At 41.6% G+C, this 25,302-nt stretch overlaps 3 protein-coding genes across 11 annotated transcripts in view; 2 read left to right on the forward strand and 1 right to left on the reverse strand.

Annotated features, from left to right (window-relative positions):
- LOC115583456 (LIM and calponin homology domains-containing protein 1-like) overlaps positions 1-8,294 on the forward strand; it is a 28,803-nt gene extending 20,509 nt beyond the window's left edge. For all 5 annotated transcript variants that reach the window (XM_030420330.1, XM_030420339.1, XM_030420347.1 and 2 more), the window contains 12 exons: positions 68-731; positions 1,080-1,904; positions 2,899-3,001; positions 3,100-3,125; positions 3,312-3,425; positions 3,563-3,655; positions 3,749-3,950; positions 4,204-4,303; positions 5,596-5,670; positions 5,777-5,885; positions 6,173-6,275; positions 6,850-8,294. In XM_030420330.1, coding sequence (XP_030276190.1) covers positions 68-731; positions 1,080-1,904; positions 2,899-3,001; positions 3,100-3,125; positions 3,312-3,425; positions 3,563-3,655; positions 3,749-3,950; positions 4,204-4,303; positions 5,596-5,670; positions 5,777-5,885; positions 6,173-6,275; positions 6,850-6,875 — 2,440 coding nt within the window. In that variant the 3' untranslated portion in view covers positions 6,876-8,294. The remainder of the gene's footprint in view (positions 1-67; positions 732-1,079; positions 1,905-2,898; positions 3,002-3,099; positions 3,126-3,311; positions 3,426-3,562; positions 3,656-3,748; positions 3,951-4,203; positions 4,304-5,595; positions 5,671-5,776; positions 5,886-6,172; positions 6,276-6,849) is intronic.
- A 1,913-nt stretch (positions 8,295-10,207) lies between these two features.
- tmem192 (transmembrane protein 192) lies at positions 10,208-21,273 on the forward strand. 5 transcript variants are annotated; one of them, XM_030435884.1, is made up of 7 exons: positions 10,222-10,363; positions 10,556-10,620; positions 11,644-11,799; positions 12,409-12,670; positions 13,375-13,497; positions 19,451-19,556; positions 20,500-21,273. In XM_030435884.1, exons 3-7 carry the CDS (start codon positions 11,665-11,667, stop codon positions 20,612-20,614), a joined length of 741 nt encoding a protein of 246 aa, XP_030291744.1. In that variant the 5' UTR covers positions 10,222-10,363; positions 10,556-10,620; positions 11,644-11,664; the 3' UTR covers positions 20,615-21,273. The 5 variants fall into 5 exon arrangements, with proteins under 5 accessions (XP_030291762.1, XP_030291726.1, XP_030291736.1 ...); XM_030435893.1 differs by having other exon boundaries at positions 11,647-11,799; XM_030435902.1 differs by lacking the exon at positions 10,556-10,620 and having other exon boundaries at positions 10,208-10,265.
- A 1,222-nt stretch (positions 21,274-22,495) lies between these two features.
- Positions 22,496-25,266, reverse strand: apela (apelin receptor early endogenous ligand). Its single transcript, XM_030421410.1, has 3 exons — positions 25,134-25,266; positions 23,268-23,357; positions 22,496-22,945 (listed from the first exon to the last, which is right to left on the reverse strand). Exons 1-2 carry the CDS (start codon positions 25,207-25,209, stop codon positions 23,269-23,271), a joined length of 165 nt encoding a protein of 54 aa, XP_030277270.1. The 5' UTR covers positions 25,210-25,266; the 3' UTR covers positions 22,496-22,945; position 23,268.
- Positions 25,267-25,302: the final 36 nt, after the last annotated feature.

A 25,302-nucleotide genomic window follows, 5' to 3' on the forward strand; every position in this document is an offset into this window, starting at 1 on the left:
CTCTATAAAAAGTTTCATACAATATCAAAAAGACAGAATTCTTTAATTTTTTTTCTTGTCTCATCAGGGAGCGCAGAGAGGCAGAGTTGTGTGAAGCCTACAGGAACGCAGCGACTCCAGAGGAGGCCGCCATGGTTTTGCAACGCTATGCTCTTCGCTTCACCATCAGCGACGCAACACTGGACAGCCTGAAACTGCCCAGATCCACTTCAAAACACAAACCGGACCCACTTCAGGTTGACAAGGAGCACAAAACGACATCACCTGTTACTGACTCTGAAACGACAGAACCTCTGCACAAACCAGAACCAACAATCCCGGACCAGATGCCAGCAGAACCTGAAGAGATGGAGATGGATACAACTCTTAAGCATGAGTTGTCATTGTCTGTCTCCTCCAGCTCCGCTACGCCCGTCAGTCCTCTCAGCCCGGTCACGAACAAAGAAAATGTGCCACCTCAGTCACTACAATTTAACGAACCTCAATCCACAACAGAGTCTCCAACCACACAGCAAAAACAACCGATTACAGGAGATTCAAAGCCTCAAATCAAACCCCTTTCACCTCAGATTGCACAACCGCAGCCTCACACCACACCGCCTGTACACACCACACCGCCTGTACACACCCTTCCCTCTCCTTCATCTGTATCCCCCAGACCCGTCCCCATGCTGGCAGCCAAGCCCTACTGCCAGCCCAGGAGCACACAGTCTGGACACAAACCTGTGAAGGTGAGGGCTCCATAACACTCTGTCATACCAGTCAGCATCATCTGATACTCCATTGTTCCACCTCATTGCCTGACCTCATACTTACAGAAAAGGTGTTTGCTGTTTTTACACTTCCAATTCTTACTCCTCTAAAATGGAGGCTACTTTGAGCTCTCTGCATAAAGTTTGAGTTATAATTAAAGTACAAACTTCTAACCCTTCAGATCTTTGGTGTATACAGTATTAGTGCTAGTATTGCATTGAATCGCATTAAAATTCTAGTGTTTTTACAGCTGTTCAATGGACACATAAATAAATAGACTATATGAAAATGATTTATCCTAATTCCTATGTATGTGTCCCATTCAGATGGACGGGTTAGTGCGATTGAACGGAGAGGCAACGGAGGATGTATCTGTTCCCACTCCACCTACCGCTGCTCAACACCCACCACAGGAAGTCAAACATGCTTCCACTGAGCAGCCAGAGAAAGATGTTCCCTCCAAACAGTTGGAGAAAGACGTTCCCAACAATCTGGCTGGGAAAGACGTTCCCAACAATCTGGCAGGGAAAGACGTTCCCAACAATCTGGCAGGGAAAGACGTTCCCAACAATCTGGCAGGGAAAGACGTTCCTTGCAAACAGACAGAGAAAGACGTTCCCAACAAACAAACGGAGAAAGACGTTCCCTGCAAACAGACGGAGAAAGACGTTCCCAACAAACAAACGGAGAAAGACGTTCCCTGCAAACAGACGGAGAAAGACGTTCCCAACAAACAGACGGAGAAAGACGTTCCCTGCAAACAGACGGAGAAAGACGTTCCCAACAAACAAACGGAGAAAGACGTTCCCTCCAAACAGACGGAGAAAGACGTTCCCTGCAAACAGACGGAGAAAGAAGTTCCCTTCAAACAGATGGAGAAAGAAGTCCCCTTCAAAGAGTCAGAGAAAGACAATCCGTTCAAGGAGATGCAGAAAGAAGTTCCATTCAAACAGATGGAGAAAGACGTTCCCTCTGAGCAGACTGTGACCAGTCCTGTGGAGCCGACGCCTGTTCCACAGACAGAAAAGTCAAGTTCAGGCTCTGCCATCAGCTCCCTGATTGGAGGCCGAAACTGTATCATTACGACAACTATTGTGACAGAACTCACTCATGTGGAGCCGTATAACCCTGATATCCAAAACAATGGACAGGTAAGATTATAAGTGACACCTTAGAGGTTTGTAACTTTGTGTTTAAGTCCATTTGATACATTTTTCTACCTAAATAACTTTTGTTTTTAGGTGTTGTGATGTGTGAACTGTTTTCATGAATTTTCCATGCTGGCTCACTCAAGTGTTTATGGAACGCCCCGACACCTGAGACACGAGAGTCAGCTGTTGATTCTTACCATTCAAGAGCTATAGTAGCTGAAAATTAAACCCAGGGGATGAACTGGGAGCAAGCATAGGCACAGTTAAAAACAAAATGATATTGTGACTTTAGATGTATTGAAATGTTGCGGTTCACAAGCTGACTCTGGTTTTACTCGCTCACTCTTGTTTCTGTCAAGAAATCATTGTTTTATCTTTATTACCATCAAATCAGAGCACAAACAAAAGGAGCGAGAAGAGAATACAGCTTGATGAGCCCTCAGGGAAATTTGTCTTAGATGCTGCACTGCAGTACAAAAACAATAAAACAGCATATACGGTTCAGATGAAAACCAGCTAAAAGCAATGTCTACAGGAGTACATTCATGTGAATTTTGTAAAGTTAAAACACCAAAATTAGGTAGAGAGAAAGGTTTTGTTTTGCTTCAATTCACCTTGAAGGGCAGTCAAGCTTGAACTCATAGTGGAGGGACATGAGCCTGACCTAAACACTCGTCAGTTGTTCACTGTGAAGCACAGTGTATGTAAAGCAAGTTTCGACTCTCTTCAGGAGGTTGATTTTAATACCGCATTTACATAAACTCAAGCCAGCAACTGCCTGAAGAACAAACAGAATCAAAAATACTCAAACTATCGTGTGTTTTAGACTTGAAACAATAACATCAGTTATTTTAAGGATATGTGATTTGCGCCACATTGGCTCCAACATTCAAAAACAGCAGCATGGTCCATACATTTATTAATAAATAAATAGAGACAAGATCCATTTTCCCAGGTAATGTTTTATTCATCTAGTTGAATATTTGACTTTCAGGTCCATGGTACTGTGGTGTTAAATGAGAGACCAGTGGAGGAAAAAAAGGCTCAGCCAGCTACATCACCGAACAGCATGCAGGAATATTCTCCCACTGTCACAGGTGAAACTAAACAAATAAAAGTAAGTTGGTGATGTTCTGTATCATTTCTTAAGCAGATGTTGATTTAATCTCTGTACATGTTTCTGTCTCTGCCTCAGAGGGACTCGAGGAGAGCAGTGTATCTGTGAGTATCTCCGAGCAGCTCCAGCTTGTTCTTTCTGTTTCTCCTTCATTCTTCAATTTGACCCTGTCCTGACCCTTTGTCTCCAGTAGTCGCTGTAGTCAGACTTGTCCTCTCACCTTTCCTCTTTTTCTGTCCTTTGGTCCGTATACGTGTGTGCGTGTGCGATTGTTGGTTGGGTCCGGGTAGATTGAGACCCCCATGTTGAACTTGGCTAAACGTGTTAATCACTGGGTCTGGGACCCCAATGAGGAGCGTAAACGCCTGGAAAGTTGGCAACAGGAGCAGGAGCGCCTCCTACAGGTACACTGGTGGAATGGTGTGTAAGTGCATGTACTGGCACAGGATGTTCTGGATATAAATGTGTACGCGTTGATGTGTCTGTTATATGTGTCTTTTTTGTTCATGCAGTATTTAACATGTGCAATGTTTCTGTGCAGGAGCAGTACCAGAGAGAGCAGGAGAAGCTGAAGAAGGAGTGGGAGAAAGCTCAGCTAGAGGTGGAGGAGGAGGAGAGGAAACACAACGAAGAGGTACAATCACACACAAACGAAGACACAAGAAATCAAAAGCATCGCTGCTTTTCTAATATGTTGTGGCTTTATTCTGTTGTGTAAATTTTCCAGGAGAGGAGGATCCTAGAAGAGACTGTAACACCCCTCAATCCCACCGGTTTGTTAAACCAGCAGTCAGGCCAGACCTTGACGACTTCTTCAGCTCCAGAAAATAACGAGACAAAAGGAGGAAACGTTCCTTCACAGCAAAACGGCGAAAGAATCTCCACAGGGAACGAAGATCAGCATGCGTCCAAGCTGCATTTCTTCCAGGGTGAGATTCATGCAGAAATACAAATTGATATGCAGGAGGTGTGAACATCTCACATCATCATCATCATCATCATCAGCCATTGTTTATCCAGGGAAAACAGATAGATATAAAATATCAAATAAAAAACAACAGACATGTCCAGTTAATCAAAGCAGTAATAAAGCACATCAACCAATTCATCTTGTACACTTAAAATGATCCACCGACACATAAATGCTCAGAAATAAAAGTTTATTGCGATGTATTTTTGTAGATTCTGTATGTGATGGTGAACCGTCAAAGAAACAGGAACTGTGGAAGACGGCTTCTCTGGACCGCAACCTTCAACTAAACCAGCCACATATTGTTAAAAGGTATGTCAGGATGCTTTGTGTGTGTTTGTTTGTCTTTTAGGTCGCTCATTGCTGCATTTCTGTCCTGAATGTACCTGAACTTGTTGTCAGTGACTTGTGGTAGTTGCCTTTTAGTTACCAATACTTACTTACTCTAATACTCTGCTTTTAGAGAGGCAGAAATCTTCATTGTTACCATATTCCAAGTATTTTGTCAAGTAAATATAGATATAATCCATCCAGCTCTCACTTTAATCAATGTAATCAGTGAGACACAGTCCAACAGCTCCCCCTACAGGCTGTGTGACAGACATGACATCACTGACAAACTTCTCCTTTCTATTTTCACCAAAACAAAACAATAAATCATCATGAACACACATACCAGAAGATTACATACGGTGCATACTTTACACTTAGTATATTACACATTACATATGTAGCTTTTTCAAAATAATACCCACTGTGGATTCAAGTGAGAATTATGGGCTAATGTTTAACTTAAATGCTGAACTCCCGTAACAGTTGCAACTGCAAAAATAACTGATGAACAAATAGACTGAAGGCTACTTGTTGTATTAAGTTAGTATTAAGTTACTTTACTAGTAATTAATTGATATTTCATGAAGTGTTAACTTATCAAATAAAGTCATAGTGACTTGATCATTTCCTCATGGTGCGCAGCAGGGAGTCACATTACAGCCCACATTTAAACATCATGTGTATGTCAAACACTTGTGTTAGCCATGTTTTCCTATTGAACTGCTTGCCAAGATTTTAATAGAGATCCAAGGGCAGGAAGTACTGCACGGACGTGTTTTATGCCCACATGGCAAACATTCGAATGGTGGATTTAATTATTCATTATTCTACTGCTGAGAGAAACAAAAAAACAAGCCTATCATTTCTGTGTCGTGAAAAATGCTCAGTTGCTAACTAGAATTTTGTTTTTCACGTAAAAAAAAAAATACACATTTAGTTTTTTCACCAAGTGACTCTTCTGAGTTCACTGTAACATCTTGCAAACATATTCCTTGGCCTTTCTCTGTGGAGAGTGTATGTTCACCCCATGTTTGTGTGGGTTTCCTTTGGGTGCTCTGATTTCTCCCCACCATCATAACAGTATGTTGGGTTTACTTTCCTGTCAGTGCTCTTGGTCAAGTCACTGGCATAGAACTGGAGTTAGCCTGAGAAGTGATCCTCAGAGATGGGTTAAACACAGAGAACACGTTGTACTATGTTATGCCGAGTATGATTGTATGTTATAAATAAAGATTCTTCTTATTATTATTTGTCTGCTTTTTCGACCACAGGTCTGAATCACATGACGCTGGGATAAGCAAGCAGCAGTCCTCCCCGTCATCCCCTCAGCCTCCTTCACCCAGCAGGTAATGATGCAGGCACACATACACAAAAACAAGAACAAGAATCCTCAAAATTAGAGCTTGTATCTGAAAAACCCATCTGCCTTTTGTCTTCTCACTGTGTGTGTAGGTGTGTTAGTGGGAAGAGATTATGCTCTGGTTGTTCTCAACCACTGGGAAAAGGAGCTGCCATGATCATCGACACACTGGGACTGTTTTTCCACATGCAGTGTTTCAAGGTACTTTATTGTTCTACTGCGCTCATGTACAGTAATTAGGAACGTTATTTTACTTTACACAGAGGAAGCATTTGGCTTCTGTATAAATGTTATGAAGATGTTTACTGAAGCATACACACTCCCATCATAATCATCTCCAGGGTAGCATGCACACATTGAAAAGGAAAACAGAATGATGGCTGATGTACTGCAGGAATAAAAAGCTAATACTCATCTTTAATGTTTATAATACACAAGTGAAACTTTCCCATCTGTGTTTGATGTGTAACTGTGTTCCTGTTCTTCAGTGTGGAGTGTGTAAGGGGCAGCTGGGAGATGCCACCGCAGGGACTGACGTACGGATTCGTAACGGACTGCTCAGCTGTCATGAGTGCTATATTGCATCTCGGGGTGAGGACACATGCACACGCACACAGACTGACACACATTTGTACACACATCTTTTGTCAGCTTCCTATCCTACAATGCAGAGTGTGACAGGAAGCTGGTCATAGAGAGGAAGGATTTTTAATTGAAAGGAATTTCGTCAACTAAAGACAGCTATCTGCCTTTTCTTGTGTATATTCTTATCATTTCAAAAATGCGAATACAACTTCACCTTTGTATAAAAACTCTGAGCAGATCTTTATTATTCATAGTTGTAGGAGATTGAAGAACTGAACTACATGAATGCAGGATTTCTTTGTCCCTGTGCAACAATGAAATGAAAGTTTGTAGTCCCTTTCATGCCACCCACATAAACTGTAAACACAGGTAATTCAGTTTAGAATAGAACTGGAAAATAAAATAAGATCTGACAAACAGTGTTATTAAAGGGGCACTTGTCCTATAAAGTCAGTTTGTTTATTCGGTTTATTCAGTCATGAAGGCGAAGATTTATTTGTTTAGGCATTAAAAAATCTGTCAGTCCGAAACTAGGTAGTGCAACCTTAGCAGACGTTAATGCATTTTAATGTGTTTGCAGGCAGAGGTCAGCCCACCACACTATGATCACCTTCAGTTGAACTGTCGACGTCAGTGATGGAGCACAGAAGAATTCTAGCACCTTGAATCACATCCTGGAATATTCTGGAAAACTCCTCCTCGAATCATCGTCTTTTCTTGAAATGCACAAACAGCTTTATGGACGTTACTGAGAGCAAACCTGGACTGACATGTGGACTGAGTGACACAACATCGGGTGCACCCACAGTACAGTGTGTGTGCTTCCTAACTGTACACATGTATACACTTCATTTAATATGCGTAGCATGGATTTAATCAAGAAGTCAGTGTGTTTAGGCCTTTGCACATCCATACTCGGCATAGTAAAGGCACAAAAATAAGGATCTGCTCCATCACAAGCTTAACATGTTGCGCTTAAAGCTGAACACTAGTGTCTTCAACACATCAGTCTCAAACCCCTGACTCATTAACTCCTGCTTCTGCACTGATCACGTGTCTTCACTCTCGCTGAGTGGTGGCGTGAAGTGGTTTGGGTTGGATGACCTGAAGTAGCTTGACCATTACAATGCCTTACTCATCAACATACGTAATTTCTTCTCATTCATTTTGGGTTTTGTGTTTACAGTTTTGCATGAAAGAAGAACATATATAAGTTATTGTGAGTATCGCTCAGAACGAGTAGTGTGGGTTTTTTGATGTATCTCCTCAACTTTAACTTTCCGCCAGTATGTTGTACATCCTCATGATATTTTAGACATTTTTTTGGGCATCCGGCTAACTTACACCAGCTTTTCTCTTTATAATTCATTTTACAGGAATGAGAATGCATGTTATTAATTATACTTGTTCTTTGGATTTTAAATATTTTTCCTTTAAGATGTTTATCGTTTATTCTCATAGATTGACTGCATCCGAATCAGTGCCTTATGTAACGAATGCGAGGACGAGCAGTGTATGTGCAGGAGTAGTTCACACTCACACAGACCTCAGGGTCTCGGCACATTGTGTGTGTGTGTGTGTGTGTGAGTGTACATGTGTGTACATGTGTGTATGTAACAGTGCATGTGAAGGTATGTATGCGATGTGTGATTGGACTTCAAGCACAGTTCCATACCAGCAAAAAACATTTTAAATGGATCAGCATCTTCTTATCACCTGCTCTCCTTCCTTCCCATATGAGCTAAACCAATGACACAACGTGATTTGCTGCTTCCCTGTTATTTACCCCCCCCCCCCCCCCCCCCCCAATTATGACAGTACACAATGTCCTTCGATCTCTCCTCGTCTGCCTCTATCACAAGTGTTGCCTCCCCGGAGTCTGAGCTGATGGTCTCACTCTCCTCTACGCGTTGTTGCATCTGTCTGGACACCTGACAGCAGCTTCATCATTCAGAGGAACTGAGCGCTCACTTCATTGTCTTTTATAGCAAGTGTATGTTTATCAATAAAATATTTTAAATTGGATGCAGTTTCTTTTGTTGAGTTTTCTTTGTCAGGTAGAGAAATGAAGGTAGGAGCTGCAATCACTTTTTGGCAGGTGACACAGCTTTTTATGAGTTGTATTGGCCCTTTAAAGGTATCCCAACAGATAAAAAGGACTAGCTTGGTTATAATTAGGGCTGTCAAACGATTAATTTTTTTAATCGCGATTAATCGCAAATTAATTTTTTTTGCACATTTTTTTCTGTTCTAAATGTACCTTGATGTATTTTTTAATGTTCTTAATACTTTTAACAACATAAGAAAGGGCAAATATGCTTGCATTATGAAAATTTTTTTCAACACTTCAAATCATGCAGGAAAATAAAAGGCGTTTTTTGTTGTCTGCTTTTGGCAGGGGGGGGCTCTCTGCATCTGCCGTGTGTTTGGCTTGCAAGTGATATTTGAGACTCAATGTACTTCGATGGTAAGTCATTTCATGTCGATAGTACATGCAGATAACTTTTGTCCTATCGACCGAACCATCTGGCTGTTTTGAAAGTAGTTTGCCGTTCATACCGTAAATGACCAAATAATATCCGGGTTTCAATTAACCACAGGGTCCCTTTAAACGCCGGTGCAGATGTATATTTTGGTAAATAACCGCCGGTTCCAAATAAATGTCGGGTCTAATTTTTTATTTTTTTTAAAAAATTAAGGAAGAAGACCTGTCCACTGACACTGCACGTTTTTCTTCTTCGCCTTTTTCACGCAGTGTGCTGCTTTCTGTCAGTCAGTATCACACTGATGATCACCATGGCTCCGGTGCAGCAAAACAATAAAAAAGTACCACTTGAAATTCAAACTTTCTGTTAAAATATGCAGAGGAAAACTCGGGAGAAGCAGCCGCTAGATGTTTCTCTGTCGACCAGAAGAGAGTGAGAGAAACGGAGCTTGAGCGTCTGTCCGAGGAGGACAGCAGCAGGACCAGGCTGCCTGCTGGAGGGAGGAAGAAGGCTAGCGAGGAGCCTGAGATAAACATGCGGGGATGAGTTATCAGCAAACGGGCACGCCACGAGAGAGTGTCCCACAAAATGATCAGGGTGATGGAGAAACAAATGTCCGCCACCGTGAGTGACAGCAGAGATGAGGAGTTTGCAGCGAGTGCTGGTTGGCTGAATCGTTTCCTCCGCCGCAACAACTTCACTTGCAGAAGGATGCCAGAGAATTCACCGAGAAGCTGGAGAAGTTTGTGACATTTTCATCCAGGATTATTGTGAGGAAGGAATTAAACGCCTGTCCCAAATTGCCTTTTGGTCTGTTAAGTGATTGAAACAACTAAACCCCCCGGCTATTATTTGGTATTTTACGGTAAGTCCTTTCTCAATTTCCTCACTTTTCAGTCCACCGTGTTTTTCCCGAACCGCCAACCCTGCTGCATCTACTTCTGATTCCCTTTCTGCCACCCTCTGGATCAAGACTACAGGTGCCACTGACGGCCGTAAATCTTTCAATGGGCGTTTTGTTTTTTGTTTTTTTATACCGAGCGTTAATCGCGCGTTAAAAAAATTAACGGCGTTAAGAGGATGTTGCGTTAACGCGTTATTAACGCGTTAACTTTGACAGCCCTAGTTATAATCTGTCAAATATAACTGCCAGGAGTGAAATCAAGTCATTTTGATGTAGAAACAACCTTTCAGTCACAAGGTAGGAGCTGTTATCACTTTTTGGCAGGTGAAATACAGCCTTTTATGAGTTGTATTGGCCCTTTAAAGGTATCCCAACAGTTAAAAAGGGATGATTGGGCTATAATCCGTCAAATATAACCATCAAGAGTGAAATCGAGTGAATATGATACAGAGATAACCTTTAAGTCACAAGGTAGGAGCTGTAATCACTTTTTGGCAGGACACAGGATTTATTGTGCTAGGAACCAAAGTTCAAACAGACCGGCACCAGAAAAATAGGGGAACCGGAAGTGCACTAATATCTGACTGCCCGCCCCTTTGATAGCATGTAAGCTAAACGGTTGTTTGTTGTTGTTTTGTCATTTCTTCTTTAAAATTGTCGGACGTCCAAACATAATGGAGACAAAGGGACCTTCGCTTTATGAAGTACGTACTTGTCATTCACCGTTAACCGGTCGCCGTGACAACGGTTAGCTTGTTCGCTACAGAGAGATAAATAGCCTGTGTCAGTTAGCCTGAGTTAGCTAGCAGTCAAGTGGCTATGAAGCAGCAGAATGTACGACTGTTATTCTGTCGTGAAGCAGTTTGAAACAATTATCCTTTTTTTTTCTTTTTTAGAAATGGCCAGAGTAGTAGAACATTAGCACCGGACAGCTCGAACACGAAGTTAATCTTCCCTTGTGGTCAGTCATCTCGTGATTTCTGTGTTCCCTGTTTTCAGATTGTTGTGGTGCAGGCTGTTGATAAATCATAGAAAACATACTTGGATAAATTTTTCTTTCTTTATGTTACAAACATAGTTAGCAATGAATAGTCACGCAGTCTGTCTGTTACGTAATCGGTTTTATTATGTATATCTTCTTTACTTTCAGTTTCATTATTATGATTATTATTTTTCTGTTTTGTTTTACTAATGTCGCTGTTTTCTTACAATCAATTTATTTTGCGTCGTGTTTCGTTTTTTGTTGTCATTTGTATTGCTTGACTATAGATAGAGATTAGATTTGCTTTATTGATCCTCCTATCCTACTCCATGAATGGAGTAATGATGGTCAGGGTCAATTCTTCTCAAATCTTTAATGCAAGTGAGTCAGCAGTTATTACTAGAATACTATAAGTTACTTGTGTGATGTCAAAATGTATCATCAATACGGTTTGTTCTTTGATATGCACTGCTGTGATATTGCAGACCCGATATAAGATAAGACAAACTTAAATGTTCCTCTTGGAAAGTTGGTATGACAGCAACATAAGAAAGTAGGTAAGAATATAGTCAAAAGGAAACAATGAGATAAGATAATCCTTTATAGATCCCAAGAAGGGAAATTCAAGTGTTTCAGCAGCACAAAGTAGCAAATAGAAAAAGTAACCACAAATAAAAATATAATATGGGTACATAAGATAAAAATACTGAAAAACATAGGAGGCAACTATAGTTGCATATCTGCTAAGATAAGTCCTAATAATAATCAGGTTGAATGTGAGGGGGTTACAAACAGAACGTCACTTATATCTGCAAAAACAATTGCGTTCAAAGTGACAAATTAGATATTGAATATTTGAAATACGCAATATATTTATTTATATGAACACACAATATAATATGTGACAGTGATATAGATCTTATGTCTAAGAGTTTTATATCTTAAAAATATCTTGCCATATTTTTCCCGTAAAATCAAAATGAATACCACTGTTCCTTTCAGCAGGCAGGCCCCTCAGTAGACATGTCACGGAGCCTGGAGGAAGACTCTTTGGTGGACGGACCTCTGATCTCTGTAGACGCCCTCCACTCCGCCATCAGGAGAGAGTTTCAGACTGTTCCCACACCCTGCCATGCCGGCCTGCTGTCTCTGCTGCATGTATGATATGTGCACACACACGTAAATCCAATTTTTAATCATGATATACCTCATTGTATTTGGATATCATGGTACTGTTGTCAGCTATTGTGATATTTTAGCCACAATAACTTTGAACTGAAACAAGTAATCTAGTTTATTAATTTATTAGTTGATTGACAGAAAATGTATTGGCAACTATATTGATAATCGATTAATCCTGTAAGTAATTTTTCAAGCAGACATGCCCGATATTTCTTTGCTACACTTTCTCCTTGGGATGATTTGATGCTTTCTCTCAAATTCATATCATGGTAAAATTAATATTTGGGGATTTTGGACTGTCGGTTGGACAAAACAAGACATTTGAAGATGTCATCCAGGGCTCTGGGAAACCTTGGTTTGCTTTTAGAAAAGCTGTCAGAAATTTTAAAAGACAAAAAAAGTAACTGATTAGGCTTTAGCCCCAGAATCCTATAATATAAAACATTAAATGTTTTAAGGGTAAAGTCTAAAGCACACTGACCTTTTTATTTTCTGTGTGACAGTCATAGAATGTGCTCCTCTGATCTAGCTTCTCCTTCATGTTGTACGTCTGTTTCACTCTCTGTGCTCTCTTTTGTTTCGCAGGTTGTCTACGTGGTGTTGTCCATGTGTGTCGCGGTGCTATGTGTGCTGAAATTTGGCCAAGAGGAGGTGTGCATGAGTATTCTGGGTAATGTCCGCGGCGAAAGCGTCATTTTGTTCGGGAAGGTGTGTTTATGGGTGCTGGTGCTGCTGTTCACCGGGTGTGCTCAGCACCACCACAACCGGGCCAGGAGCCGAGGATACCTGCGATTCTACAGGCAGATGCAAGGACTGAAGCACCTGCCGCTCACTGTGCACTCTGCAGGTACAACTGAACGCATGGTGTTGCTGGAGTAAGGGTGTCACGAGTTTGATTCTAAATGGAAAACTGATTGGAAAGAGCTTTCAGTTCAATCGAAATCAGAAGCAGGATCAGTTATTCTTCCTTTTTCTTCTCCTTACCCCCGCCTACATGTCTGATTTGTAGTCTTTTTTTAAGAAAAAATTACGGTTAGATTACCGTTAGCCTGCATCTGCACCTTCAAACACTCTGCACAAAGATGATCTACTCGGACAGCGTTGTTTTGTTATTCTCAGAGATCTTTTAGTGATTTGTTAAGGGAGAGCGTTTACTTTGTTAAAAACTGATGAATCCCAGAAATTTGGTGTTTTTTTGTTGAACACTGGAATATGTTTTTTTTGGTGAATTTTATCTTAACTTGACTAACCCAAACCTGCTAAATGCCAGCAAGATAAAGTCAAGTTGTAAAATACCCCTGTCTTTTTAAAGAAGGGTCATTTGTCATGGCATAAAACTGTTGATCTTTACAAATCAAGATGCGATAAGTCTTAATGGCGGCATTACTGTCAGTGCTGGAAATCTTTTTAATTTTTGCTTTAAGTCAAATCCAATTGTGGGTTTAGGGAATCATGACACCCTTAATTAACTGCTCTTGTAGACCTCAGTTTTCTCCACCAGATGGCAGCAGTACTAAAGGAACAATGTGTTTTTTCCATGTTTGTGTGCAGGAAATGTTCTGCTGCTGGTTGTTCTCGCTGCACAGTTATCGGTGAAGGTGCACACCTACATGCTGCTCAGCATCATCGGGTTGGAGCTCTTGGTGGCGTTGCCATGTCTGATCTATTACACAGGTAAACTGATCTCAGTTAGGATATTTAATGTGTATGATCTTAATTTTTTTTTTTTCAAATCTCAGATGAATATGGGTAAAGAACCAGACCTAAAAGAAGCAAAACGAACTGGAAAAGACAATCAGCAGGAACAACTGATGTGGTTACCATCTGAGAAACAGCGTCCCTTTATTTCAGTTCAACTCTTTACATTTTATTGTCCTCAAACTGTGGAGTGGTGAGAATGTAACAGTGCAAGGTTTCAGTCTTAAAAACACTGACGAACATTAGAATAATACTGTACAGTGACTCAGCAGCGATGTAGAAAATAAAGAATGTATTAACGGCAGCAGTATGAATTGAGAGAAGGCCCATTTGTAACAGCTTTATTAGCAGACAGAACTGTACCCACATTTAAAAGTAGAGATTTTTGTCCGACTCCTAGGTATTCATTTGTCTTGCTGAAAGGCAACCTGACAGCTAAATAAGACTTCCATAACTTGAGGTTATTTTAACTTTTCTCCAATCCTATCACTTTTGATAGTTTATAAGCTGAGTGTTCTTTCATTTTAGTGCTCTATAAGAACAACGTAGCATCATTCATGCTTCACCCGCGGTGGTTATATCAGTGGTGGAATATTAAGGGAGACACACCCTTGTAGATTACATTACACACACACACACACACACACACACACACACACACTACCCCCACACTCTATCTGAGCACATTCGCATCACAATACCTGCCCTGCCCTTTTCAGACCCGACAGCATGACAATCAACCATTCAACCCTCTGTCCTCTCTCTCTCTCTCTCTCTCTCTCTCTCTCTCTCTCTCTCTCTCTCTCTCTCTCTCTGCTAATCTGCTGATGTTTTTACATCTGTTACAAAAATATGCAAACTCTGTTACCCTTACTTACGTGTACATCTATCCATCTATCGTCTTTATTTATCCGTCTTTGACTTTAATAACGGATTGTTTAGATTTAAAATGACCTCCCTCGCATGCTGGCATTAGCATTTAGCTCCAAGCTCATCCTCACAGTGCTACTGGCATGGCTGTAGATGAGGGCAACTTGGGTGGCAACGCCATTTTTAATTTAACTGTTGACAACTAATCGATTACTAACTAGTTGATTGCTAGATGACTTGCCTTGTTTGTATAAACATTTAAACAGGTTTAAAGGGAAAAGCTTTCTAGGGAAAAGTACACACTGCCTAGGATCCCTAGATTCCTTCAAATTTTAGCAAGTGCACTGACCTCGTGCCAGAGCCCGTCTTACACATAGATCCTGCACAAGGGCTGCAACTAAGGCTGGCCTCTATGCCATCTTTGTGTTTTTTTCCACTAAACCAAGCAGCACAAGCAAAAAAAATGATTTTGGTCTCTCTTACTACTTCCACTGGCGGATCAGAGGTGGAAAGAAACTGTCCCCCCCTTCCGCCTCTTTAACTTTTATACAGATGACTCAATATTTTCACATTGAACATGATATTGAAAGCCAGGAGAACGCATCTTTAAGTCCTACTGCCGCGTATATATTGGGAATTAAATAGATTTTTAATTTTTTTATAGACATCATGACTTGGTGCAATTTAAAGGTAAAATCCCATTCAAACTTTAGTTTTTAGACTGTGTATTATTGTTTAGATGTAAAACCAAGTTAAACCCTGATGACTTTTGGCTGTTATTTGGTGTTGTTTATAATTTTGTTAACTAAGACTGAAGCAAAATGGCTCTGATGTCAGAAGTATTTTAATTGATATCTATCCCAACAAAAGTATTTCAGGAATCAGTCAGTAGTAAATCTCCTTTAAATTAAGACACATTTTTTTGTAATCTTTGATATATTTTAAAAAGCCCTGACATGGTAATGATAAACAATGAATATTTAGATATTCCCCAGATTGTGAGGTGAGGTCCAATACACTGACCGTACTCTCAGTATCTAAAGGAAAACTGCTATTAAAGATGTTGTATCAGAGGATATTGATATTGAATCATCAGTAATGAAAGGAAATCCATATTAAAGGTGTGTTTGGCAGCTGAGGGGCACAGATTGAGGCTCCAGATAGCACAGAGGCAAGGAGAGAAGATAAGAGGCATTAGGATTTAGCCTAGCCAAAGGGTAACCGTCGGCCCACTCCACCCAAACACAGGGAGACACACACACTCACACACATTGTCCCTGTGTTTACAGTGAGGGTGATCCAGTGTGTGAGGGGGGTATCTGTGTTCGCCCGCCGCATTCCTGCTCAGATCAGTGCAGTCAGCCACGACATAAACTGAAGCGACGCCTCGCAGCGCAAACCTTTTTTAAAGCACAAACACAAGCGTGTGCGCACACACACAGTCACGCGCTCACACTCCGAATGATGCGGAGTCAAGGTGACATCAGGGAGCGTATGAGGAGGAAAGAAAACTCAAGAGGAGACAGAGAAGAAGCAGAGATATAATGCCTGCAGCTATGAAGTCCATACAGGAAGGCCTCGTTCAACTTCTCTTTGAAGTGCATGCTCATTGTAAGTGTGTGTGTGCCTGTGTGTGTGTGTGTGTGTGTGTGTGTCTTTGAGGTTTGCTGTATGTTTCTGCCACTCTCATTTTAACATGAATACATTCTCCTCTATAGACCTACATGCACATCAAAGCCATGTCTTGGCCTTCAAAGGCTTAACTTAGAATACATCTCTCTCCTCGGCCTACAGGGGCACAGGGTTAACACACACACACACACACACACACACACACACACACACACACACACACACACACACACACTATACTCCTATCACACAAAAAAAAACCCATGTATCATATGATATGTTCAGCATATGAACGATAATATCGTTATCCTTCATGTCTGTTCCAGGACGGTAGAGCCTCACACAGTGTTCAATAAGCCCACAGTAAATTCCACATTATCAGAGCATTATCTCAACATTGATGTGTTAATGATATTACCTAAAGTATACAAAGTTCTATTAAGAAGTTAAACTTGTGTTAATCTCAACATCAGGGTTTGTACAAAGTCTTAATAGTTTGGAAAAGGCTTCAAGGTAACAGTTGAATTTGTCGTTTCTCAAAAAATTCCAAATAATCTGGTGTTTTTTCAGCTGCAGGATCACTCATGTAAACCAAGCTGCTTCATCCAGTCAGTTTATTACACCTACTTAGAGATGGCTGCTGTGAATGTTTTTATCTCAGTTTCAACCTTATGTAAATATGTGATGCAGTAGAGGGATGATAAACACTTGACTTCGTCCATATCTCCCTTCCAGACCTTGTATAAATCTGTTCTAAACAGGGAAGGTTGAGATGGTTCACCGTCATTAAAACTGGGTGCGTCTGTGTTTGTCCTCACGCTGGACTGTCATTATAATGTCTAATCACTCTGTCTTTAAACGCCTACTCTATAATAGAATGATAAAGTAAGTTAAGTAATTCTTCAGTAAGCCCAACCCAATCCTGTTTATAGTTATCACACAAACCTTGTGTTGAGCAATGCAAACCCTGTGGTGGGATCAGGGGCAGGCAGACCTACTATATATGTTAACCAGTCCATCTCAAGTCTATCCCGTGTCATTTCATGAAGTTTGCAAATGTAGGTGCCCAAATTATTGCAAGTCAAACGTTACAGTACATCCACAATCTGTACTAAAAGTGCCAAAACTAAAACCGTGATGTGTTATTTCTCAGTTTAGCATCCACTCATTCTCAAGTGCAGACTATGTTCATTACGTAAACAAAGATTTATTTTTTATTTTTAGCCCACATGCATTAGAGCTGTGACACAGTTTCATAAGAAGGTTTATTTTTCACTCGGCTTGCATAGTCCTGTGATGCAACGTGTGTTCACACTCCTCCGTCTCGTGTTACTTTATTCAGTCTGCTCCGCGGTTGCTGGGATCCATTTCCCTCCAGTTTCTTTGATTTTCATCAGTTGTGTGCTCTTTATGTGGCACCATTAGCTGTTAGCGCCTCTGCAGCTTCACTGTTATCACCTGGAAATGTGCACTTCTTGATGGGTGATTTAAGCCCCTCAGATCTGAGCAGACCAGGTCTGAGCACTGTCTGTCCAGTCGTTAGAGAGTCTCTAACATGGACGTGTGAAATGTGTCACTTCTGCTCCATCCATCCATCCATCCATCCATCCATCCAACCATCCATCCCGGTGTCTCTATCATTTTTTTGCCCCCCTGCTGTAATACACTGAACTCCACAGACTTCAAGGGCCTTCCTGAACATCCAGATTCATCCCGAATCCTTTTCTGTATGAGCACTAATTCAGGGTCTCTACGGGTCGTTGTTTTGGTGAAATTACAAAATTGAAATCAGAATTAAACCAGATAAATAGACGTAAAAAACAACAATGCACAATGCAGTAACAATGCACAGCAGTACTTTTTAAAAACAAATCCTGAAAATAACATTCATCTACATATCTTCAATACGTTTTATTTAAATTGTGATACAAACCCCACAAACAAACAACAGTAACCAAAATCACAGAAAAACAGACAAACCTCAAAGTAAACCTCCTTACAGCAAAGTTTAAGAACAAAGCAATATATTGATATTTAAAGAATTTGCCAAGGCACATTTTCCTGAATAAAATGTAGTGATTTTTTTTTGTGTTGTGGAACATTTCTTGGTTTGTTTTTGCTTGTTCATTGATTTTATTCATAAGCTACTAAGTTCATAGGCTGAGATGTGGTGGTGGATAATCGTGAAATGCCTAATTTAAAATGTATAATTTTGTGGCACCAATACGTTGCTTGATCCCTCCAATACATACATTTACCTCCATTATATTATTTTCTTGAATATATTGTATTTTTGCCGATTTCCAATACCGATATTTTCAGACTTGCACATACTTTTTCGCCCTCCCCTGAAACCAGAGATGTCTCTCCAGTAGTGAAAAATATAATGCACATTCTTGATTTTTATTTCAACCTTTATTGTCTGACATCGTTGGTGATACCGAACATCTCTACTGTGAATCTAAATGCCTTTATTGAAGTGTTATTTCAACCTGGTTGTTTTATTATGTCTGTAAATGCAAACACGTTTCAAATATCTTTTTTTCTTATACTGTAGATTGTTTTCAAAAAACGCGAATGATATTTGACCCTGATGGCATTGAGTTAAATATTAGACTGCAGTTTGCTCCTCAGTCTCACAGTCGCATCATCGCTCTCTGTCCGTTTACTGCCTTCTGTTCCTCTCTCCACCTCTTCTTTTCTTTGCCTTTCTGGAATGTCTCTTTGTCTGTCTCACATACCTGCTTACTATTCCTGTATTTACACACAGACACAAGCACACACACTCACGCTCACACACAGATTTAGGGCCTCATTATGCAGGAATGTGCAGTATTTCTTTAGATTGTGTGTGAGTGTGGATGCTGAGATGCTGCACTGAGGCAAAGCAAAGATAGCGCTCTTTAGAACCTCCCTGACAATTTCCTCTGGCTAATGACACTCAAGTCTTATCAATACTCAGCCAGCTCCTCCCTCTGTCCTTCCTCACTGCTGCTGCTAAACCACACACACACACCCCGGCCTTATCTTAATTCAGCATCAACATCTCCCCTATTTCTGCGCTGACTCCTCTTCCAGCTACCGCATGCTCCACACCCAGCCTCCACCTCGCTGCTAATCCCGCCTCTTGTGTAAAGGTGTATGTTTAGGGTGTGAGAATTAGAGGTTTGAGTGCAGGATATGGCAGCCCATAAGGACTAAGTGCAGGATATAACAGCCTGTGTGTGTTTAGGAGAGGGAGAGGGATGGAAAACAGTAAAAAAAACAAATGTGTGCCATTTCTCACCTGAGTGATTCATGTCTGCAGGGCAGCTCTCCCTGCCCGATCATGTCTGTGTGTCTTTTTAGTGCAACCTAGAAGATAAAAACGCTGGTTTGATGAGAAAAGTAAGTAAAAATGTGTGTGTGTGTGTGTGTGTTTTTTCAGTCAAGGTGATGCAGTTCAACAGGGAGCGAGCGGCACCAGATGTGAGCCAGGAGGAGCACTCGCACAACTTCAGTATCTCCAGCCTGCCGACTGAGACCGGCTTCAGGTGAACACAGTTCACTCAGTCACACGCGCAGAAGACATGAGCCGTGTTCCTTCAAAGTGGTGGAAAATTTACCCGTGGCTCTCATGGGCGAATTAGCCTCCGAGCTGCCTTCCTGTATGGCAATTAAAATTCAATTCACATCACGTTTAGTCCCGGTCGCGGACTTCCCTCCACAGTGTTTTGACGAGTCATCTGATGACTCCCCGGAAGTTTAAGCCACAGGCAACCAAATCAAACGCACCGTGACCTTGAGTAAGATTACTGATTACACAACTCAACAAAATCCAACAAAAGCTGTAGTAAGGCAGAAATGTTACGTATGATATCGTTAATTCGTGGCGATTTGTTCACGTTTGGTCAACCCCAAATGCGTCTCCGATATTTTTTCTTCACAAAGGGGGAAAGACGCCTTGCATCGCAGCAACCCTTAGACTTTCTCCTTCTATCATAAATGCACTTCTATTCACAGTCGTTGTGTCATGCTTGAAAAGAGCCATTAGGGAGTATACATAGTTTGTAATGAACAGCTGAAGAGAGTTTGAATGCAGTTAAATCCATCACTTAATCTTTGAGGGCTGGCCACATTCTGTGTTTTTGTTACTGTTAAACAACTCCCATCAAAATACCCAAACTAAAGTCTGTTTTTTTTTTTTGGTTTTTTTTTTGTTTTTTAAACTTCTCCAGCCTGTCTTTGGCCACAAGTCCATTTTTTTCCCACCGAATTTGTATAAATCAAGCACTCATGATACCTACACCAAATATTTCCAGACTCTTGAAGGCATCACATCTCAGTTGCTAGAAATGCAACTCTGCTAAAAAAGTTTTCAGATTTCCTTTATACCTACGACAATTTTCATAATACTAAAGAACATCACCAGCCTTATCCCTAAACAGACAAACAAATTCAATAAAGTTACATATGTGCTGTTGTTTTCTGCCACAGAGAGGGCTCCAGTCTGGAGGAGGTGGTGGAGAAGCAGGCCGACCTGATAGAGTACCTGAAGCAGCACAACACCTTACTGAGCAAGAGGCTGCTCAACCTCACCGCCCAGCACTGACTACAGCCCGGGCCTCCTCATCCTCCCCGTGAAACCGGCAGCCACGCACTGAACCGGGGAACCTGAGCCCGATCATTTTAACACTCCGCTCTCTTGATGCAAAGGAGAGAGGGGCTTCGTGGGTTTGGAAAGAGAGGAACGGGGGAAGAAGAAACACTGGATAAAAAAAAAGACTAAAAGTACGGAAATCCCTGTGCGCACAGACTTAAGACGGGAGGTTTCATCCTCACCTGAGATGGACAGATAACGCAGGAGGAGGTGAGCTGTAAGTGGAGGACAGTTAAGTGGGAGGAGGAGGAGGAGGAGGAGGAGAGGAGTCATGGGTCACAGATCAGAGGTGAGGGGTTTTTATCACTGTTTTATGACCCTCAGTGACCCGTGTGTGCTGCCGCTTGTGTTACTGTGTTACTGACAAACAGAAGAGGCAGAGCCGTTTTATTTAGAGATTACCTGCACTGAAAGAGAAGGAGATACAGGAGGGAGAGGTCAAACAACAGACAGAGATTGAGTAACGCTGTAAACGTCTGTAAATGCTGTTTTATGTCTGAATGTGTGTGTAAATGCTTTATCTGGTAGCAGTTTTTTTTTTCTATTCGTTCAACCAATGTGAGTTTGTGTACGGTGTTTGTGATCTGATTGGAATAAATCTTAAAATTCTTGTGTGTTTTTTTGTTTATTTATGCTTGAGCCTTTTCAGCAACTGCAGTTTTGTGTTTAAACAAGTGTTTATTTGGTATATTGAACCGTGGAGCCAGAACATAGATCTCTAACAATAGGAACACCGCAGCGTCAACGTTAGCCGGCGTGAACATCTTTTCCCGCCTCGCCTCTTCTGTGTTAAATTTCAACAGTCACGGGAATCTGCGTCGACGAAATATTGAGGTCGTCATTTGAGCCCTCGCTGTTTGCTCCCCATTGTGATCCCTTTATCCTCTGGCGTCCGTAACTCCGCAGGGGAGCGCCGCATTTACGACTCCTTTCCCACGTGGCTTCTCCTGGGAGCCCGGAGTCATCTGGAGGACCGCAGGTAGCAGGAGCCATGTATGATCGCTGGGTTTAAGGTTAAAGATGTATTATTTTTCATTATTTCAGCACTAAAAGTATCCAAAATGTCACACAAGTTTTGATAAAAAACTAGATTTAAAGGATAAGGTCAACTAAAAATGAAAAATTCTGTTATCATCTCCTCAGATGGAATACTGATGGAAAGGCGAGTGAAGTTTCATATTCCACAAAACATTTCTGGAGCTTCACATAACGAAAGAGCGTTGTAGCATTCTCCTAAACCACTGAAGTAGACTCGGATTTGTTTTAAAACACCTAAATGTCTCCATAGATCTCATCCGGCAATAATCAAAGTTCCCGGAAGCCCTGAAATTGATTTAAATAGACGTTATACAAACCCTCATCATGCGCTTCAGATGGGATGTGGGCTAACGCTTTTAGCTTAGCAGCTACATTGAAGATTTTGGCTTCCAAAGTGGCATAAATCTGGTCTTTTCAAATCACAGTGGGATCTTTGGGCTTCTGTTGACTTGGTTTACATATGGAGCCACTTTATGTTTTTTTTCCCCTGCTCTTTTTTTGACATTTATCCTCATCTACTTCAGTTGTTGTTGAATGCGACAACTCTGTTTTGCTACAAAGCTCAAGAAATGTGTTGTGGAAAAAAAAAACCCAAAACTATTGACTGACTTGAGTTTTTTGGGTGAATTTAACTTTTAAAACTAACCAGAACTACCATCAAAGTTTCCATTTCTTTTGGAGCACTATTGTTATTTTAACACACACGCGCACACACAAACTGGTGAGGACACAACAATACATTTAATACATTTTTTTTTATTAAAAAGTTTTCAATAAACATTTCAAGTGCATACATGCATTATAAACACTTTGTAGGAATACTATGTGGATGCTGTTCATCGTAGCAGCAGTCGCTAAGATGCCTGCAGAGCTCTTTGGTCCGTAGCTGTTGGTGTCGAACGCACATGATGACAGATTGTGTGGCTCCCTTTTCCCCTTGTTCTTTTTTTCAGTAATGGCTTTCGTGGTTGAAGAGGGAAGTTGCTTACAACTCAGATCCGCGGCTGCCAGCACGCCATAACATCTCACGGTTTATATTTTGTTTGGAATGAAGAGTCAGTCGTGCACGAGCTCATGCTGAGCTCGATTGTGAACACAGTTTCTTGAGGCTCTCTGGATGGCATATTAATGGTGTCCTGAAGAGTTTTTTCCCACTTCACCATCTTATTACTTGGAGCCATCCTTGATATTTGGACCCCAAGTTGCTTCATATTCATATTCCTCTCCTCTGTCTTGTGCTTCAACCTGAAATGGAAGGAGAAAAAAAAACATAATTTAGTGTCCTGCTAAAAGGAGTTCAAACACAGCAGGAGTCGAAAAATTAAGGCCGAACACCCCCTTCTCCCTCCTCGTGGCACTTAAGCCTTCCTCTTCATCGTTAGCAAGATTTATGTCCGAGCCTTTTCCCCCGCTCTGTTCTGCGTGAATACACACACCCCTGCCTCTAATCACACACACCTTCTTAACTGCCACCTGCAAAGCCCTGTAACCTGGTTTCGCTCCATGTATCACACAGCTCGGCTCATAACCTCTCTGACGCAGAAACACATGTGCGAGTGAGTCTTACCTCAGGGGAAGGGGACTCTGGAGTGGAGGGGCAGGCAGCGTCTGTGTGGGCAGTGGTGTCTGTGGTATTTTCTCCTCAGGTTCAGGAAATCTGAAAGAAAGACAAGTTTGTCAGTTCTAATGTTCATGAGAAAAATACACGTCTCGATGCAAGTCAGACAATCTGTGACTGAAACTTTTAAAAATGTGGGTGTAAAAGCAAGATTTTATGTCTGCAGGTGGACGACTGCATATCACCTGACAGGCCTAATTAATCCCACATGGAGGAGAGCTTTTTTTTAATCTATTTTTTTTAGCACCAACTAATAAAACATTCCCATTTTCATATCAGGTAAGTATAGTTCTGAAGGTCTAAGGTGTCCTCTGTTGAGCAAGCAGTCATGGGTTTTATTGTTTGGACCCATTCTCCAAAAAAAAAAAAAAAGGTCTACCCCCCTTCTAATAAACTTGGACACGCAGACCCAACACATGATTATTTTTAAACGTCCCTAATAAATCCACTTTGACTCCCGCGGTTCACAGGCTGCCAGCCAAGCCCAGGAAGAGATAAAGTGCCAGATGACTTTATGACTCTCTCTTCCTCCCTCCCCTTGTCCCCTCTGAAAGAAACTGCTCCCCACGCCTGGAGGTAGGCTTCTTTACACTTGGCACCGCTACTCCATGTCATGTTAATAAAGCTCGGGTATTTGCATGGCGTTTTAACACCGTGATTAACAAAAGCGCGCCGGAGTGCCTTCCAGCCCGGGACAAAGGGGGCTCACTGGGGTCGCTGTGCGATCCCCCGGCGGCGCTCCGCTCCCCTCCCCTTCATCCTCTGCTCTCCATCAACCATCACATGAGCCTAATCACGACCTCAAGCCCCCGAAAGCCTATCTGGTTTAAACAACAGATGTTTGTCTCCGCCGCAAGGCCGAGGCGAAGATAACCGCGCACCGGCTTGGATTTGCGCAAAAGGCGCACCTGCAGATCGGAAAACTTGTGTGTGTGCTCATTAGAAGCCAGAATTACTGAAAAGCCACCGCTTGTTGATAACCGTGACATTTTTCCCCAATCGGGTGGTCGTAATTACAGACTCTCCGACATCTCGTGAACGCGCCACATATTGATATTGATGTGCTGGTGCTGCATTCAGGCATTGTTGGCCAAAAGGAAAAAAACAGTGATAGCATAATTAAAATATAATTTTCCAGTCATGCTGACAAACCACACACATTAAAGTGACGTCTAAATTAGTATTTTATCGTGTGGAATCTTCATAACGCATTCGGTAGTAGAATACAAACAAATCCTCAATTTCGCCTCTTTTTTTTGTCGGCTAATTTGAATTTCCTCATTAACAATGAGCAACACTACCTTTAAATGGGCTCCCTCTTTTAGGTGTAGGCTAGCACCTTTATATTACATTGCCACCGCCTGTAGTTAACGGTTTATAAGTTTATAAGTTTTCTCCCCACACGAGTTTCGCATTTACGCACTGTGAGACAACCCGTGAACGCGCCATACCTTGTCAGATATTACACATTAATTTAGCGGTAGTCTCATTCCGCCACGATGATGGACGCTGCGTTACTTTATTCAGAGTGTAGCCTATTATCGCGCTTATATCATTACTAAAGCCAAAAAAAAAACAAGATTTGACGACAGAATTTTTATTTTATCGAAGTTTGTAGTCAGTTCAGCTAATTCATGCCAGTTTTCTCCAGTGAAAGTTAAGCTAGCAAGAAGCAGAAGCGCCGTTGCCATGATCACCTGCCCCGGCGCAGTGATATAGAACGGTTAAACTGCTGGGCCGGAACTATGTTTGAGCGGCCGGTTTTAATGGACACCTGTTGAAAAGGTCAGGACGGTGAAGTTCTGGGATGCTTACCTGGTCTGGCTGAGAGGGCTGGTGCTACAGCAGCTACGAGCAGCAGGAGCAGGTAGAACAGGTTGAAGATCCTCATGGCTGGGCAGCAGTTAGCTTCTAAAAAAAGTCCCGAAAAAGTATGGATGGTCCTGGACTGAAGATGCTCAGCGTGGCTGACTTCAATCGTTCC

Source organism: Sparus aurata, chromosome 1, assembly GCF_900880675.1.
Source record: "Sparus aurata chromosome 1, fSpaAur1.1, whole genome shotgun sequence".
Taxonomy (NCBI): Eukaryota; Metazoa; Chordata; class Actinopteri; order Spariformes; family Sparidae; genus Sparus; species Sparus aurata.